A 19,561-nucleotide genomic window follows, 5' to 3' on the forward strand; every position below is an offset into this window, starting at 1 on the left:
TCTAAATTACTTTCCTTTAATAAAATAAATGGTTTAAAACTTGAAAATAGTGTGTTACAAATTTTTAATATACTAGTTATAGACTAGTTGTTTTGGGATGTAGATGTATTGTGAACAGAATTTTATAATGTTTGACGATATATAATGACATTCAATGAGCACTTATAATTTTATAATAGCCTTAATTACATAAAGGTAAGAAAAAAATCTTACGTGAGGAATTAACAAGACATGAGAAGATTACTCATAACTTATCTGAAGACAACTTCACCTTACAATTCTGACTACCATTCACAACAGAAGAATCATTGGAGAATCCGAAAAATATGAAAACCTATTTATTTATTTGTTTCTTATTCACCATGCCATTCACTGGTGTTTCAGCAGTTTTAGGAAGAAACCCTTCTTCTCTGCATGCATCGATTGCTTCAGTATACATATCCTCCAAGCTGTATTTGAATTCGAATCCCAAGTCTCTGATTTTCTTTGAAGATAATCTCACCGGCTCTAATTCATCTGGAATCTTCTCAAACCTAAAAAATCGATGTATGCAGTTAGCCCCTCAATGTTTTTAACGTAAAAATAAATGAAAATACCATCTATATTATACTGTTTGTGAAGTGAACTGTGTTACTATACTAGTCTCTCTTAAAACACATTTGAATGATGAAAGAAGAAAAAATATTTAAACTTAGAGATATTAGGTGAGAACATGATATTTAAATTTGGTGAGAGACTGACCTAGTGGGAACCTTGTACTCGGGGTACTTTTTGTTGATTAATTTGGCAATGTCATGAATAGTAACGTCACATGCATTGCATATGTATCTTCCTTCAGCTTTCGGCTCTTCAAATAGAAATATGTGAGCAAGACAAATATCTTCTACGTGCACGAATTGACCATGTCTTATGATCGAATAATGCTCCTCTTTTCCTGCAAATGAAAAATTATTCAATTATTCTCACAACAATATAGGATAATACCATCAAGATAATCTTAGATTTTAGAAGAAAAAAAAGCTGATAAAAAATAAAATATATAATTAATAATAAATTGGAGTAAATTTACTTAGGATAGGGGAAAGTGCTGTGATTATGCTAGATGGCATCGACGGGAGCAGAAAGGGACCAACAACAAGAGTTGGAAGGATAGTGATGAAGTCCATTCCTTTCTCTTTCGCAAATTTCCATGCTTCTTGCTCTGCCAGAGTTTTAGAAACGAAATACATCTACATTCAAACCAAGTTAAAAAAGAAACATTATTTTTTTATAGGACATAAAGAAAAAAATCTTTGCTAATTGCATTGAAGAGATTAATGGTTTAATTATATTTTATGTATATATATATATATATTGATTTGTATCTTTGTTTAATATGAAAATTGGATAATGAAAGAGAAAAAGTACTAACCCAACCAGTCATCTTTACTCTTCTGCATAACTCAACATCACTCCAACAAGTCTCATCATACAAAGGCTTTTGGTGAAGAGTAATGTTTGTGGTTATGGCCGAGGATGTGAATACTAGCCTTCTCACAGTTTTTGCCTTCAAGCATGCTTTCATGATATCTATCACTCCCCTTATTGCTGGCTTTATCACTTCATTCTGCATTTCCAAAACCACATTATAATTATCATTCACTCTTCGTCCATAAATTCATTTTAGATCATAACAAGTTATTCTAAATTTATCATTAATGATGTAGAAATGAAGTGTAAAGTTACATCTATCAAAATCAGTGTATATCAGTGTATTTTAAAAGCTGAATACAAAACACAAAAAACTCATTAGAGAATAAGTTGATAGAATGGATGAGTGAACCTCAGGATCTTTGGACTCAAAGTCAATGGGTGTGGCCAAGTGGAAAACTCCAGTGCAGCCTTTAATGGCTTCATCAAAGCTTCCCTCTTCTGCAAGGTTAGCCTTCCACAGTGACAGCTTGCTCTTTGCACCTGGTATTTCTAGCAAGTGCTTCACCTCCTTCATGTTATCTGTAAGGTGCACATTCATATTAATAGAGTTATGAAAATTTATTTTAGTTTAAAAATGAAAGAATTATTTTATCTTTGAGTAATATGACACACTTTTACATTCACTTGACACATGTTACAAAGTTAAAGTTGTTATAAAAGAATAAATTTTTGTATTGTTTCAAGACAGAAGAGAGTAAAAAATGAATAAAGATAGTGTCAAATGAATGTAAAAAATTTAGGTGTGTTAGGTGTGTGAAAGAATAATTAGTCTTTATCTTTTTCTTAAAAAATATTGTGTGCAGAAAGACTTTTCAAAACAAAATCTAAGCCGTATAATCTCAATGTTAAATGCATGCATGTCAATTTGCATAATATGCAATGACAATAAGTAAATACAAAATAAACAAAAGTACACAAAGAAAACGTTAAGAAAAAACAAATTATTGTAGGTCAAATGAAAAATGATATATTTTTAAGGATAAAAAAAATATCTTTAAGCCACTCAAATAATTTTGTAAGTCTAAAACAACTTTAGAAAACAACAAAGTTTTTATAAATAAGTTTATTCAAAAACTAATTTCAATTTCCAGAAAAATTATTTCATTTTTTTTTAATTTTCTTCTCTTATAAAATATTTTAAGAGTCTGTCTTTAGCTTCAATAAGATCTGTTGTTCTCTGTATAATTTCTTATTTAAATATGGTCCTAACAACTTTTAAAAGCTTTTCTTTAATAATCTAAAGTGTCTCTATGGATCAAAGTAACTTTTCTGTCAACTTCTAACAGAGCAACAAGAACTTTAGTATTATTCACAACTTGTCACGTATAATCAAGTTGACATGGTTTGAACTACCTTTAGATACCCAGATAAAACTTTACAAATTTGAGACTAGAATGAAACCAGAAATTCAAAAGGGTAAACAAAAAGAGGTATTTTAGCCTGTGATATTGATGTTGGAAGATGAAAAAGATGAAGTCAGAGGGTGAGATGATGGATGAAAACGAACCTGGGTCAAGAACAGTGGCTCGAACCGTATAGCCACGCTGGATGAGTCTCATTACAAGCCATGATCCGATGAAACCAGAAGCCCCCGTAACGCAAACGGTTAAGGATTCTGAACCCATTGTTCCAAAAACTATAACGAAACCTTCCCTCTGTGAATGTTGGTGATGAATTCAGAGAACAATGGAAAACATGTTGGGGTGTGGGGAACGTTTTATAGAAGCTGTGTTTCTGACAGGCATAGAAATGATACTGAGTTTTTACCTAACTGGAATAAACTATTCATATCACGTGGAGATATGATGGAATAAAATATGTCGTTTGTTCTTGTAAAATTTAGAAAATCTGAGGTTGGAACAAGTATGTTTTTTGATGGAGTTGTTGGAATTAACGTTATCATTAAAAGCATACGAACGCGGATGCCGAAAATGTCAAATCAAGTTTACTAGTTGTGATGATATTTTACTTTCATAGAGATGGCGTTGTGCTTTGGCTTAAAGGAAAACGCACTATGTTTTGAATAGACTTTTAGGCCTGCTTGCAACCGACATTTTTCATGATATTTTCTGAATTAAAATGAAAGGTTTATTAAAAAAATTATATTATTCTCAAAAGTTTAATCCAGTTTGTAGTTTCTGATAAATTTGAAAATCCTCCATTAAACCTCTAATAAATTATTATATGAGTTTTAACAAATTTAAAATTTTTGAATTGAATCCATACTCTAGAATTTTTTGTAAAACAAATGTGGTAAAGTTGGAAGAAAACGAGGAAAGAAGTCCACGCGCTCAGAGGCAATTTGTAAGTTCAACTTTCAAACTAACACAAATCTAACAACTAATATTCATACGATGTTAGTGTTTGAAAGTTTGTATGATTGAAAAAAAAGGTTAATTTATAATATGTGGTGTAAATTTTATTTTATAAGTCCGTTTTATAAGGTTGAATTAGAATTAAAATCTACTTATTGGAGTTAATTTTTGCATAATTTTGTAATTAAAATAATAATTGTACCGTACGGCATCCAGAATATTGTACGGTCTCATTCTGAGCCGACCGTCCTGAATGGACCAAACGGTCTTTCCAAGACCGCCTATTAGGCCTACCACCCATACGGACCGACCATCTTGGTCAACCAACCACAAGGCCGGACACATGGTTAGATTATAAATAATAATAGCTCATTAAAGCCCCTAATAGAGATTAAGGCATGATTGGGCCATCATCAGGCCCACAAAAGGTAAAAGTCCATTACAACTGCTATAAATAAGAGTCCCAAGTATGATTTCGGGCAGACTGCACACGCTGCACATTATGCTCTACTTGCATCACTTATTATAACCGTTCGGTCACTTTACTGACTTGACTTGACCGTGCCTTTGACAGGTGTTCGCCCACCTTGGAGGAGGAGGAGGAGGACTCCGCTCGATCTTCAACCTAGAACATGGAGTAGTGTTCGTCCGCCCCAAGTCTCGTCCTGTGCGTAGCGTCTACATCGTTCGTCCACCACCTGGAATGCATGGAGAGAAGTCTGCTCGGTCTTCAACCTAGAGCATGGAGTAGCGTCCGTCCGCCCCAAGTCTTGTCCGGTCCGTAGCGTCTACATCGTTCGTCCGCCTAATCTTTAACATTCGCTAGTGTTTGTCCGCCTAATCTTTAACATCCGCTAGTCTTCGATACTATTAAGAGTATTTTAGTAGGTCCCACCAAATCCGACCGAAACAGTAATATTTTGTTGTCTCGCTCCAATAAATAATTTGGGTATGCAATGGTCTGGTATAATGTTTGAGATTTGTAAATTGTATTATTTTAATACAATGACGTGAAAGCAGGTGGAAAAACATTAACCAGAAACACGTTTAAAAATAAAAATAAAAAGTTAACCCTCTTCCCCTTTAAAGCTTCAGCCACTCAAACGAATTACTTTCAAAAAAGAATAAAGAAAAATAAAGATTGTAACCTAACAACTAACAAATATTTGATTCTGATACATAATTGACTACATTTAACCCGCAGAATCTAAATATTTAACAAAACAACCACTATTTAAAGTGTTAAACAATTAATTATGTTTGGAGTCATACATATATGATGCCATTGAACTCATAATCTCCCACAACTAAGAATATTTTAACGTGCCGAATTCAACAAACCCAATTGACTATGTTTAACAAGTAGGATTTAATTAAACAAAACCCAATTGAATATATTAAACAAGTTGAATTTTAAAAAAAAAAATCTATGTTTACATATAATGCTGTATATGCTTGCATCGAACTTAGAAAAAAAATATTATCATAACTAACGTGAAAGGCAGAAAGCCAACTCAAAGGTTGTTAGCTGTGTGAGCAACTTTTTTTGATAAGTTAAATATAGTTTATGAATAAGTCAAAAATGTAATTTTGGATTATTAAGAAATATTCTCTCCAAAATAGCTCATTCATAAATTATAGTTGGAAAAGTTTTTACTTTTGTTATAATTTTTTTTTAAAGTTCCTTAAAAAGAGCACACTCATTTTACAATCCATTTTAATAATATAATAATGTATATTGACATTTTAAATTATAAATAAATAAATATAATTAAAATAATATTATTTTAAGTTGTCATATATATCTAAACATCATCACCACCTTTTTTTAATATGCGAAACTTTAGTAGATACTTTAACAAGAGCACTACATGTGCCATTATTGGCCATATCAGACAAATGTATATTGCTCACCCTCATTTTATTTTATTATCAGCATCATCATATTTATGATTCCTTTTGCATGTAAGTATTCATAAATTGACTCATTTTTTTTTTAAGTGAATGGAGTAGGTAAGTAGGTCGAATATAGCTCTTCATCGAGTTGAGATCTTGCAAATTTTCTTATATTTTCTTCAACAAGTTGATTAAAAAAGAGTGCATTATTATTTAACCTTTCTTGTATATAGAAATTACTTATACATTTTAATTAATATTCCTATTTAATTAATATTTTCATTTGAATAGAATATTTTATTTTATTTTTGTTGAAAGTTGTAGTTACGCGTCATCACTAATATCTTGAACATTCTTGTAGTGTTATTTAAAACAGCCACGTGAGTTAACGTAAGTAATATGATAAACTCAAAAGACAACAAATATTAATCAAGCTGTTGGACAATTGGTTAATATGTTGAATGATAAAATTATTTGGTATTATAGTTTAGTCCTTAACACAAGTTTGAGAAGAAACTTTTATGATAGATCACGTTGATTAACAAAAATAAAATGTATAAAGTTTGTGATAGAAATATATATACATTTCTATTCCTAGATATCTATATATATTTATTACTATAAAAAAAACCATTTACATAACAATTTTAGTGTTAATTAATGATTAAGATAATTGAATACGTGCATCTTGATTTTTAATAATTATTACATGTATTTGTTAAAGTGATTTTTTATTGTTGATTCTTTCCAACTCTTAATATTTTTTATTCTTTATCTTGTGAGTTAAGTTACAAGTGGTGGAAGTGTAAGAAATTGTTTTTTCAATTCCTAACATTATCTTAATTTATATTTTTAATTATTTTTGTTCGACTGTCAAAAAATTATTCTGAAAAAAAAAAAATCCTCCAATTCAATAAAGTCTTTCTTATATTCATATCATTATGCATTTAACACTTTTATGTACTCTTCAAAGTCTTTATCTCATATTTTCCACCAAAGTGTCTTTTATGCTAAGTTAGGCTTTATTCAATAGTACATGCTTTGTATATATATTCAAATGATCTAGAAAAATGTAAATTTCAAACATTATGTTTTTATGCCATAATTTTTTAAGTATTAAGAAGGGGATCTTTTACAAGTCAATAGAATATAATAACATTTTTTATTTAAAATAATGCAAAAAAGTCACCTAGTTAGTTGTACAAGTACACTTAAGAGCATACCAATTGAATCAACTAACATGATTTGTTTTATTATATACCCAAAAAAAATATGATTTATGGTCCGTTTTATCCCACATCATTACCAACCCACAAGGGTAGTTAAACGGTTCATTCCTGTTCATTTAAATATGATTTGATTTTGATCTGCCAAAAAAAAGTCAAAGTTAAATAGGTTGATTTTTACAAGAGTGCTTATGCATGCACCTCCTAATTTTTTTTATTATTTCAACTGTATTCCTATCATAATCTAAATAATCTTTTGACTAGTATTTATTTGTATGTGTTGTTTGTATGTGGTATTTCTATGTACTGTTTGTTTGTATGTGTTGGGATGCATTTCTGGGTTGGATGTCATTTTGGGTTAAATGGGATGAAAGTTGAGACATTAATCGTAGTGGTTGAGAGGACGTCGGTGCTAGGTTGGATGAGACGGAGGTCTGGATTGGATGCATTTATGGGTTGAATGCGACGAAAGTCGAGTCGAAACGTGGTTGAGAGCAAGCCGACGAAAGAGCGGTTGCAGAGGTCGGCGTAAAACGGTTACAGAGGTTGCCGCACTTGGAAATTTGGTCGAAATCGTAACCCTAGTTGGAAGCGCGATTCACATCACGTCGCAATTGGAAGTGCGATTCATACGGCACCGCAGTTGGAATTGCGTTAGCCGCACTTGAAAGCGCGACTCATCTAGACACAACTAGAATACGGTGAATGTTTTATTCTCTTTCTTTTTGTTTCGATTCACTATTTTTTGAATTTGATTTGTTTGTTTTATTAGTTTAAAAACTAAAATTTGCTCATAATAAATATCTTTTAAATAAATAGATAATTTCAAAAACATTACATATTAACAAACAAATATAAATTTCAAATTAATTATATTATAAATAATATTTAAATAATATCAAATATAATAAAAATTAAAAAATGTTAACAATTCAATATAAAAAGTTTAAAAAAACCACAAAAATACAACAAATTAAATTTAAATTAATAAATGAATAAAAACAAAAAATATACAACAAATAACTAAATAATAATCCATATTAAAAAATAAAATATTAATAAATAATTATAGATTCAAAAACTTAAAAAAAAAATTAAATTTTCAAAATTCAGAAAAAATAATTACATTAAAAATAAAATTTAAAAAAAATATGAAATACAAAAATAAAATACAAATTACAAAATATTAACACAAAATGTTTAATATTTAAATAAACTAATAAAAAAGTATAAAAAGCAAATAAAATTAAAAAACAATTAAATATAATAAAGGTAGAATAAAAAAGTTTCACCACATATCCAAATACAAAGCAAATAAAATTCAAAAACAATTAAATATAATAAATGCAGAATGATAAAGCTTCACAGCAATTCCAAGTGCGAGAATGACATTTCGAACCTGGATGATTTACATTGTTGTCGCACTTCCAAGTGCAGACAAATGTGGAACCTCATACAACTAAAAACGGTCAAAATATTCTATGTGTTCATAGGCTAATAAGGACACAGTTGAAATGATACCAAAATTAGGAGATGCAGGACGAGAATCTGAGGTGCAGGGAGAAACACACTTGTTTACAATCTAACCCATGAAACTGGTCAAGCGGTCGAGCTACGCTAATAATAGTCATTTTTTCTTATCTTTCTACTAAAAGCAAAAGTCAACAATATTTAGTGTATAAGCAATATAATATAGAGTTAAGTATATCAAATTATTTATAAAAAATTATGTTTTATTTCTGAATTAAATCATAAATAATTTTATTTCTAAATTTTATGAAGTCGTATGAAACATGTTTTCTAATAAACAATATAGATAGGAGTTATATTATAATTTATTATACAACTCCGATATTCATATAAAGAATACTCCATATATTATTTGTTGAAAAAGATATTAAAAAAATTAAAGAAAAAAAATAAAAACAATTTAGTTTAAGAATAAAATATATTTTTAATAACAATTTTAAAAAAATATTTAATTTTATAATATATTAATAATTTATTAATAAGATAATGTTAAAAGCATAATTAAAAGAAATACCTAAAACCCAAATGAAATTATACTTTTTTTATAAAGATTAGATATTTTTATTTTTGTACTAAAAACAAGATTTCGTAATAAATACCGTATAAAAAATAAGGATGACAATAATGGACAAAAAGAGTTTTATTATCTCATTCTGATTTTTGAAGTAAGAAAATCATATTCATCCATATTTTTATACTCAATGAATATACTTATGCGCATGCTCATATACACCTTTTTCTTATTATTTTAATATTAATTAATTATTTTTCATAAAAATATATAAATCAAATATTCAGTATTAAAATAATATATTTAATATCAAATATTTTAAAAAAAGTTGATGATAGTATAAATTTTAAATCAAAGTATCAAATAATAAATATATAAAAGTGAATGAATTATATAAAATATTATGTTGTTATTCATGAATAAAAGTTCACAACAACTAAAAGAACCATTAATTTTAAAATATTAATGAAATAAAGTTGATAAAATTAAAAATATATCTAATAAATTATGAAAAAAAAATATTCAAGTTTAAAAATATTTCCAATTTCTTTTTACTTTATTTTTTAAATTATAATAAAATATTTCTTTACATTAGTAAAAATTATAATACATTATTTAAATAGTATATATAAAATATTAAACAATAATACTTTGAATTTAGACATAAATATTATATTTTTTAACTTAATGATAATGTTATTAGTGTAAGAACCCATTATTTTCTTTATTCTTTGTAATTCTCTTTCCTTTCTTCTTCTTCTCTCATCACTTTCCCATTTTATTCTTTCATTTATCTGAAAATCCTAAGGTTATACAAGGTTGTGGGCACGAGGGAAAGGGAGCTAGGAGGAAACTCTTTACAACGCAACTATATATTGTCGTGGGTGTGGCGATAGTAGCGTTTTTTTCACGACGGCTAAGTTCCGACATCTTTACGATGAGTTTTCGGTTACTCAGGTACAACATTTTTCACGATTTCTTTAGAGTTCGAATTTGGGGTTCCTTTCCTCTTTCTTATTTGTGGTGATTTGAGGTTTAGGGTTTCGAAGAGGGTTTCCTTTTCGCGTCTCGCAATCTTGGGTGTTGCCATGAATGAGAAGAGTTTTAGGTAAGGGAAGCTAGTGTTTTTATTTCTATTATGTTTGTTATGTAAATTGCATGCATGATAATTTGATTGAGTGAAATTGTAGGTTTGTACTAATATTTATGGTGTTTAAATGATTATGTGATGGTTGAATATTTGGGATGGTATGTTTGTAATGCTTTTGTTGTCATAATTGTGCATGGTGAAGTTGTATGATGATTTAAAATTGAATTCAAAGTGTTTGGAGTAAAAAAGAGTCAATTCCTTGGATTTTAAGGTCAAAAATAGAAATTTTGATGGGTGAGTTTGAGAGATAAATGTGGGAGTGAAGAAGTAATTGATTTAGCACTGTTATATGATCATTTGAGACTTGTTAAAGGTGTCCTCTGATTAAAATTTGATATGAAACAAAAGGGGGGTGATTGATTGGGGAAGTTTTTTAGTGTCTTAGTATAAAAGTGGGGTTTTGAACAGTGAGATTTTGAGGAAAGGGTTGTGAAATGTTTTGGGGAGTTTAGAGTGTATTATTATACTTATTATGACTTGTCTAGACCTTTAAATTAGTGAAATTTGGTGCAGAAGAGATAATAGAGATAATAGCATGATAAATTGAGTTTAGGCACTTTTGAGTTGTTAAATTGGTTTGGTACATCTAATTCCTACCCAAATGAGCAATATAGTACTATATTTCATCTATAAACATGTTTCCGTATCAATATTAGTGTTACAGAATCTAAATTAATCATTTGGATATGTCTAAGATGTACCAAAACCATAAAAATCAAGTTGTTGTCAAAAATTGATAAGAATAATCGATTATCTCACTTGATAATCGATTATTCTAGTCAGAGGGTCATATTTTCTTCAAAACTCTCGGCAATAATCGATTATCACATATGATAATCGATAATTATCGTCCGAAAATCATCCAAGGTAATTTTGGGTGGTTTTTGGGGTTCCGAGTATCAGTTTCAAACGGTCTTTAGGTCGTTTCGGGGGTTTTGGACTTTTTTGGAACTATTGGTGAGGGTTTCAAAGTTATTTTCCTTGTCTTAGTATGAGTTTAAATGAGTTTTGTGTTGTGTAGTGGTTCTTCTTGGACTATTCTTGTGTATTAATGTATATGGAATGGTCTCATGTGATTTTTTATGACTTGTTGGATTGTTTATGGTCCTTTGAAGTATAATCAATGTTATATATGTTTGTATGCAATGTAAAAGTGAATGGTTATGTGTATATGATTTCATATGGATTCAAATGGTTTCAAAGGTATGGAAGAGAGTTCCAAGGAGGAACTTCTCAATGGTGGTTTCAAGTATTATAAGTGTGAATATGGGAAGCTCAGTCTTGGAGTTCATCCTGACATTCTAATGATCATTCATTCTCAAGTAGAAAGGGGTGATGCATGTCGTGAGAATAGCAGGAGGTCCTAGTCTAGGGACTTTACCTTGACCTAATGCGAGAAATATCGTACTAACCTTGTGTGGTAGCTTGGGATGGACCAATTGTTTCACCACAACAAGTGCACGAACTGTCATAGCTCGATATTCATACTAATCCGGATAGTCAAGTCAAAAAGGTTGTCATGTATAAAGTGTTGGGTTGATTTGGTGTGAGATATGTATCATTAAGTAAAATGTTTAATATGTTTTTTATGTATTATGAAAATGTTTTGTATCACTAACTTATCCTTGTTATTGTCTATGTTTGTTTGTTTATGTTTTCTCTTTTGCGATGATCGCCTTAAATGGTGTGAGCTTAGGGAGGACGCTTTCCAGTCGTTTAGTGTGAGGTTGAGAATGAAGTAACAACATAGATAGAATTTGGTTCTCCAAGTGTAAGATCTTTTTCATCAGTAGTTTATAATTTCTCATAAGTTAACATCTATGTAATGTTTTATTTTAGTAGTTTTATTATATTAAAATGGGATGTTACAATTAATTATTATATTATAATAAATAAAATATATTTATATAATTATGGTGCTAAAATTACATTTATGAAAATGGAATGGATGAATATCTTTTGAAAAAGTGGGTGAGTGTGTTTTAAAAAAATATTTCCAAAATTAATTTAGTGCGTTTCGAAAATTAAAATCCATAATATTGGGACGTATGATAAATTATAAGGAAATAAAAATAATTATATAAAAAATTATTAAGACAATATATTACATGACAAAAAAATAAAAATAAATCAAAAATAAAATTATTAAAAGTAAAAAAATTAAATGTGTGTTCTAAAAAATTTTAACACGTCATTGACCGAAATTGCATAAAGAAAAGAAATATATTTTTAAAGACAAGATAAGATAGAAAATATACCAGAGACTTAGAAAAAAAATTCTATTAATATAACTATAACTAGTTAAACCGTTGAAAAACAATAAAAATTGTTTAAACAAAATAAAAGACAATTCAAATAAAACAAAAATTAAAAATGAAATAGAATAAAGAATATAAGTTTTTTTTTTATATTTTCTTGTATAAATGAAAGATAAATAAACATACTAAAAGAGAATATAAATAATTAAATGTAATTTAAAAATCATTTAATTAATTAAAATTGATAATATATCAATGCGTGTTACAAAAGTTGTGATAATATGAGTTGTAAATATATAATAATAAAACAATTAGAAAAAGAAAAAAATAACTAAAAAGAAATTACGAATATATATATATAGGGGTTTGCTAACGCGCGTACGCCTGTTTTTCAGTTGGTACATTTTAGCAATGTGTACCGGGTTTTAGTAGACAAAAATATCCTTATATATCATGGATTCTAAGTTTTAAGGTTAAGGGTATTTTAATAATTTTCATTCTCAAAACTAAAAAAAAAAAAAAAGAAACCCCCCAAACCCTTACTCACCTCTCTCATTCCTCTCAACCCTTTCTCTTTCCTCTTTCTCACTCCAATCTTTTCTCTGTCATTCCTACTGTAGCCTCAATTGAAAAAAATCAGAAACACTTGCTGTTAAACAATCTTACAAAAAAATGATTTTATAATGAGTTTTCATCTTATAATTTTTGTCTTATCTAATTTTATCCAATTTTCACAAGCATAAAGGAATTGGTAATTGACCTGGAAAAAATTTAGAAATACTCGCTGTTAGACAATTTCTTACAAAAAATGATTTTATAATGAGTTTTTATTTTATTATTTTTGTCTTATCTAATTTTATCTAATTTTCACAAGCATAATGACATCAAAGGAATTGGTAATTGGCCTGGAAAAAAATCAGAAACACTCAGTTGTTAAACAATTTCTTACAAAAAAATGACTTTATAATGAGTTTTCATTTTATAATTTTTGTCGTATATAATTTTATCTAATTTTCACAAGCATAATGACATCAGAAAGAATTGGTAATTGGCCTGGAGGGTTTTTTTAGAGATGATGATTCAACAAATACAGATGATGAAATTAGAGAGGTTAGTGAAGATGGTGAAATTGAAGAGATCTTGAATGAACCTTTGCCTTGAAGGTGAATATGTCAATGACTCAATTCTTTACAAAGGAAAATTTTTTAAAGGCATGTGTTTCTGATTTTTTTCAATTGGGGCTACAGTAGGGATGACAGAGGAAAGGTTGGAGTGAGAGAGATGAAAGAGAAAGGATTGAGAGGAATGAGAGAGGTGAGTAAGGGTTTGGAGGGTTTCTTTTTTTTTTTTAAGTTTTGAAAATGAAAATTATTAAAATACCCTTAACCTTAAAACTTGGAATCCAGCAAACCCCATATATATATATATATATATATATATATATATATATATATATATATATATATATATATATATATATATATATATATTAAGTGTCAATACCAAATTTCGTCCTGATTGATTTTTTTTTGCTTTTAATGTAGTCTATTTTCCTATTTTCATTTTTACTTTTATTTTTACTGTTTTACTTTATTCTTGCTTTTTATCCTTTTTATTTTTATTTTATTTTTGTTGATTTATTTATTTTATGACTTTTTTTTAGTATTTATTTATTATGCTTTATTTTATTCTTATATTATTTTTATCTTTATTTTTATTTTTACTTCTCATTTACTTATTCTTTTTCTTTTCTTCTCTTTTTCTATTATTATTATTATTTTTATTTTTGTTTTTTTTCTAGTTTTATCCCTTTATATTTTATTTTGTTCTAATATTATATAACTAAAGAAAAAAAGAAGAAAAAGGCATTTTTGTCTTTTAGTAAAAAATGATGAAAAAAAGGGAAAAGAAGGAGGTTTCTGATTGGGGGACAACGCGTGTATATGAGGGTGAGGGGCAGAAAACTGTTTCTGTAGGTGAACGCGGGGTGATGGCAGAGGCGGGTTGCAGGTACTCGTACAATCCGTTTTGCAACGTACGAAATTGGTACAAGTAATTTGGCGTATACGGAGTGGCAAAAGAGAACAAAGCAGAGAAAAGAAGGAGTGCCTTCATGGGTGTATCCCATTTTTTGCTGAGAGAGATCATTCAGAAGGAAAAAGAAGAGAGTGCAAGAGGTGGAAGGGCGGAGGAAAGGTGGAAGCAAGTCCGCAGTAGAGGAAGGAGGGGCTACTCGTTTCATTGAAGGTAAGTATCTTAGCTGCATCCATAGCCATTACTAATGTATGAATTTTCGGTTATTTGTTTCATTCACTATTTGATTCACTTCCACCCAATAGCACCCCTTATTCATGCTCGTCTCACCTTAATGCGAGTTGAGACGCTCCGTTGTCTTCCTTCGGTTTCTGACCGAATAGATTGCTACTCGTAGAGCTTTTGCTCCGGCTTCTATTTACATCTGCATCGTCAACGAATGCAGACTTCACTTTCTTCGTTCCCTCCCATCATCTTTAATCCATGCACTTCGAGCCTTTGCTCTCCCTCGCCACTCATTCATCCCCAACTCCAACACCATAAACATGGCTTTGCTGTATCCCTTCACCTGAAAAGCAGAGAATCAATTACAGCAACCACAAACTAAGTCGGACCATGAAACTGTGCCTCTGTCCATCTCCAACCATCAAATGAATTTGAATCAATGGAATGGTTACTCACCAGAAAATCATATAATAGAAAGAAAATAATAGAATAATGGTTTCATCTTCACTGACTCATCCCCTCCTCCCTCGTTCCCTCCATCACCATAGTCACATTCACCCTCACGGCTATCACCACACCCCATTCCCAACCAAACAAACACAAAACATAGTATAGAGACGCAGAGGTAGAAGACGGTGGTTCGGTGGTCTCGGGAAAATTCTTAAGGCACGAAGAAGTCGATGGTAGTTTGGGAGCGGTTTAGGTTGTTTCTTATAGGTTTGGTGTAGTTCACGGTTGTCGGAGGCTGAGTTGCCTGCTAATGGGTGAATGTTGAAGGCGGAGAGGAGGGTCCGGTGGTTGAAGATGATGATGATGATGGTTGTCGTTGGACTCGAGGGAATCGGAGATGAAGGCGGAGGAAAACCTCGCCCTGGGTCATCGTCTCCGAAGCGAGAAGAGAGGGAGGGCGAAGGCGTTGCGACCAACGGTGGCCACGGTGGGGCGAGGTCTCGCCGACGGCATCGAGACGAGGTGTCGCCGGTGGCGCGGTGGCCGGTTCCGGCTGAGTAGGTGGTGAGCCTGTGGAGAGAGTAAGAGACCTTGGGTCTCTGGAGAGTGTGTGAGCTGAGGGAGTGAGCTTACGGGAGAGTGTGGGATCTGAGTGGGTGAGGAATGGAAGGGGAATGCTGAACCCCTAGGGGATTCTAGGTCAGAAAAGCCACCCCGGGCTAGTGCTAGGCCAAGCCCAGAGAGAACGCTCGTTATTAAGCCTTTTACGAGCGCTCGTCATTCAGCATCCTTTTCCAACGTCCGTTCGGCCATTTCTTGGACGGATCGTTTGGTTACCTTCTCCCCAACGAACGCTCGTCATACATCCTCCTTTCCCAAACATCCGTTCGTCATCTCCTCAACGAACGCTCGTCATTCAGCCTCTTTCCCCAACGTCCGTTCGTCATCTCCCCAACGAACGCTCGTCATTCAGCCTCTTTCTTCAACGTCCGTTCGTCATCTCCCCAACGAACGCTCGTCATTCAGCCTCCTTTCCCAACTTCCGTTCGTCATTTCCCCAATGAACGCTCGTCATTCAGCCTGCTTTCCCAGCGTCCGTTCGTCATCTCCCCAACTAACGCTCGTCATCTCCCCAACGAACGCTCGTCATTCAGCCTCTTTCCCCAACGTCCGTTCGTCATCTCCCCAACGAACGCTCGTCATTCAGCCTCCTTTCCCAACATCCGTTCGTCCAGTTCTCGGGCGGACCGTTTGGTGACCATCTCCCCAACGAACGCTCGTTATTCAGCCTCCTTTCTCAACGTCCGTTCGGCCACTTCTTGGACGGACCGTTTGGTGACCATCTTCCCAACGAACGCTCGTTATCCTAAATCCTTTCCCAATGTCCGTTCGGCCACTTCTTGGACGGATCGTTTGGTTACCATCTCCCCAACGAGCGCTCGTTATTCTGAATCCTTTACTAACGTCCGTTCGGCCACATCCACGGATGGCGCGGTAGCCTGCGACGGACCGTTCGGCACTCCCTTTCTCATTTGGGCCCCCCGTTATTTGCTTTATTTACTTATTTGTTTTTTTTATTTTATTTCATTTATTTTCTTTATCTTATTTCATTTGTTTTTTTATTTTGTTTAGTTATTTTATTTTTATTTTTATTTTTTATTTTTTATTTTTGTTTTATTTTTTTGTTTTTTTTGTCTTATTTTATTTTATTTTATCTATTTATTCTAGATATCCACTTATCCTAAAATATATGTTTAATAATACAATATTTATAGCTTAAATAAAAGAATTTACAAAAATACGCTTTAAAGGTTAAGCACACGTGAGACCGCTCGCGTCGTCCTTATTCTAGAAACCTTCCCTTCTTCCTTATATAAAATTTACAAAAAAATACATTTTAAAGGTTAAGCACACGTATGACCGCTCGCATCGTCCTTGTGCTAAAAATCTTTTTCTTCCTTTTTTAAAATAAAATTACAAAAATACATTTTGAGGGTTAAGCACACGTGTGACCGCTCGCGTCGTCCTTGTGCTAAAAACCTTTTCTTCTTAAATAAATTTACAAAAATATGTTTTAAAGGTCGAACACTCGTGAGATCATCCGCATTATCCTAGTGTTCGATACCTTTCTCTCCTATTTACATAAATTTAAATAATGGTATGAGTGCTCGTGCGATCGTCCGCATCAGCCTAGCACTCAATACTCTCAAGTCTTCCTAAATAAGTAGATAACGGTATGAGTGCTCGTGTTGATCGTTCGCATCGTCCTAGTGCTTAATATTGTTATCTCTCTTTTAAAAAAAATAATTAAAAGTATTTAAATATCATTCTAAAGGTATGAGTACTCGTGTGATCGTCCGCGTCGGCCTAGTACTCATTACCCTCTTTTTTCTCGAAAATATCAAAAAATATATAAAATCTTCAAAAGCTAAAAAACATCAACACTTTCAAGCAAACAAACAATCTTTCAGCCAGAACTACGTGATCCTTGATTCTCCATCAAAAGTGGAGATACGTAGGAGCAAGGCTCGTCCTTGTCAGGTTCACTTCCCCAAAAAAATCCAAATTTATCCATAATCAATTTCTCAAACAAATTTCTCAAACAATTTTTTAAACAAAATTTTCAAGCAGTTTCTAAAAGAACTACGTAACCCTGATTTCTCATTCTGAATGAGAATACGTAGGAGCAAGGTCAATCCTTGTCGGGCCCAAAAAAACTAAAAAATATATTTTGTCTATTTAGAATTTTATTTTAGGGGATAGTTAAACATTTTGAAAACCACATCATATTCGTGCATTTAGTTAAAGGTACTGCCTTAGGGCAGGCGTTGTAGGGTGCTAACACCTTCCCTACGCGTAACCGACTCCCGAACCCAGAATATGGTTTTCGTGGACCGTGTCTTATTATTTTATGGTTTTTCCGTAGTTTTCCATAATAAACTATGGTGGCGACTCCAAAATCTCTTTTCAAAACCCGTTTTTTTTGGATCGTCGTCCCGTCGCGATTCCGGTTACGACATTAAGTTATCTAATAAATTATAAATATTTTAATAATTTTAAAAATATATATTGTATCGTACCCAGTGGAGGTCGAACGGTTAACAATCAACACTGTTCGGTCCATCCACTCAGGTCAAAGATTGGGCCGCAATTAGGTCAGCGCTTAAGCTATTGTTGGGCCAACAGTCCAGCAGATGACAAAAATAATCAAAGAATATCTAATTAAAGATATTGATAAAGCAGATTATAAACAATAACCAAATTTTCAGGTAATCTATTTATATCTTAATCTGTTTACATTTTATTGGGCTTTTATCAGCTCAAGATCCATGAGGTAAATTATAAATACAAAGCCAAGACTGAAAGCCAGGTACGTTCCACTTACGCATTATTCACTCTATGAGCCGAGACTCTTCAAATCACACGCCTAACTTGAGCGTCAGAGTATCTTTTGTAGGAACTCCCCCTGAGCACGAAGGCAACCGATCGGTCAAGACTGAAGTGACCAAACGGCCCAAACGAAAGTCAACCGAACGACTTCGACAGAAGAAAGCCAAGCAGCTCAGGCGATTCCAGCGTTCGGAAGGAAGGAAGACACGTCAGCAAAGGTTCGTCTCTCGATCCTGTAAAATCCTACCGAAACATTTTGGCGCCCACCGTGGGACCGGGGGCATCCTACTGAAACTGCAAGAAACCAAACAAGGACGTAGCCTCAACATCAACGTCAACAAGCTTCTATGGCTTTACAGATAATTATTTCATATAAATTCATTTTATTACATGATTTAATTTAATATCTTAATTCAATATTATAATATTGTTCAAAGATTTAATGATGCAATTACCACCTAGCCAAATTTGGCATCAAGTGTTCAACCGTGCAGGTGTCAGGACCATACAAACGACTCGTCCAAGAGGAGGGCAAGAACATTGAGGTAAATCCCTCTCGTCCATTACGAAATTCTCCAGCGACTCCTAGGTCGAAGACCGAGATGTAAGCCATCACTGGCGCCAACAAAACCCAGGGAACGCCCTCCAAAACCCTTGGTCCTAAACCGAGCGATGTTGGACGTCCCCAAGGATTGACACTCTCGTCCTCTAGGAAGTTCTGAAACGAAGTCCTACGCTGAAAAACCGAGCGGTGTTTCACGTCCCGAAGGACTGACACTCTCGTCCTCTAGGAAGTTCCAAAACGAACTCCTGCGCTGAAAAACCGAGCGGTGTTGCACGTCCCTAAGGACTGACACTCTCATCCTTTAGGAAGTTCCAAAACGGACTCCTACACTAAAAAGCCGAACGGTAAAGCTCGTTCCCTAGGAAGAATTCCTAGGTCAAAGTCAAAGACCAAGAGGTAAATCCCTCTCGGCGGAGAGGTAAATCCCTCTCGTTGAAGACAAAGACCAAGAGGTAAATCCCTCTCGTTGAACACAAAGACCGAGAGGTAAATTCCTCTCGTTGAAGACAAAGACCAAGAGGTAAATCCCTCTCGGCCA

General features: G+C 32.5%; 1 protein-coding gene across 1 annotated transcript; it reads right to left on the reverse strand.

Moving 5' to 3' along the window:
* Window positions 1-145: 145 nt before the first annotated feature.
* LOC124822376 (dihydroflavonol 4-reductase-like) lies at window positions 146-3,331 on the reverse strand. Its single transcript, XM_088096329.1, has 6 exons — window positions 2,981-3,331; window positions 1,823-1,992; window positions 1,412-1,606; window positions 1,070-1,229; window positions 742-934; window positions 146-533 (listed from the first exon to the last, which is right to left on the reverse strand). The coding sequence occupies exons 1-6, from the start codon at window positions 3,096-3,098 to the stop codon at window positions 335-337; spliced, it is 1,035 nt and encodes a 344-aa protein (XP_087952455.1). The 5' UTR covers window positions 3,099-3,331; the 3' UTR covers window positions 146-334.
* Between the last annotated feature and the right edge of the window lie 16,230 nt (window positions 3,332-19,561).

Source organism: Vigna umbellata, chromosome 8 (genome assembly GCF_029865625.1).
Source record: "Vigna umbellata cultivar VRB3 chromosome 8, Vumbellata_1.0, whole genome shotgun sequence".
Taxonomy (NCBI): domain Eukaryota; kingdom Viridiplantae; phylum Streptophyta; class Magnoliopsida; order Fabales; family Fabaceae; genus Vigna; species Vigna umbellata.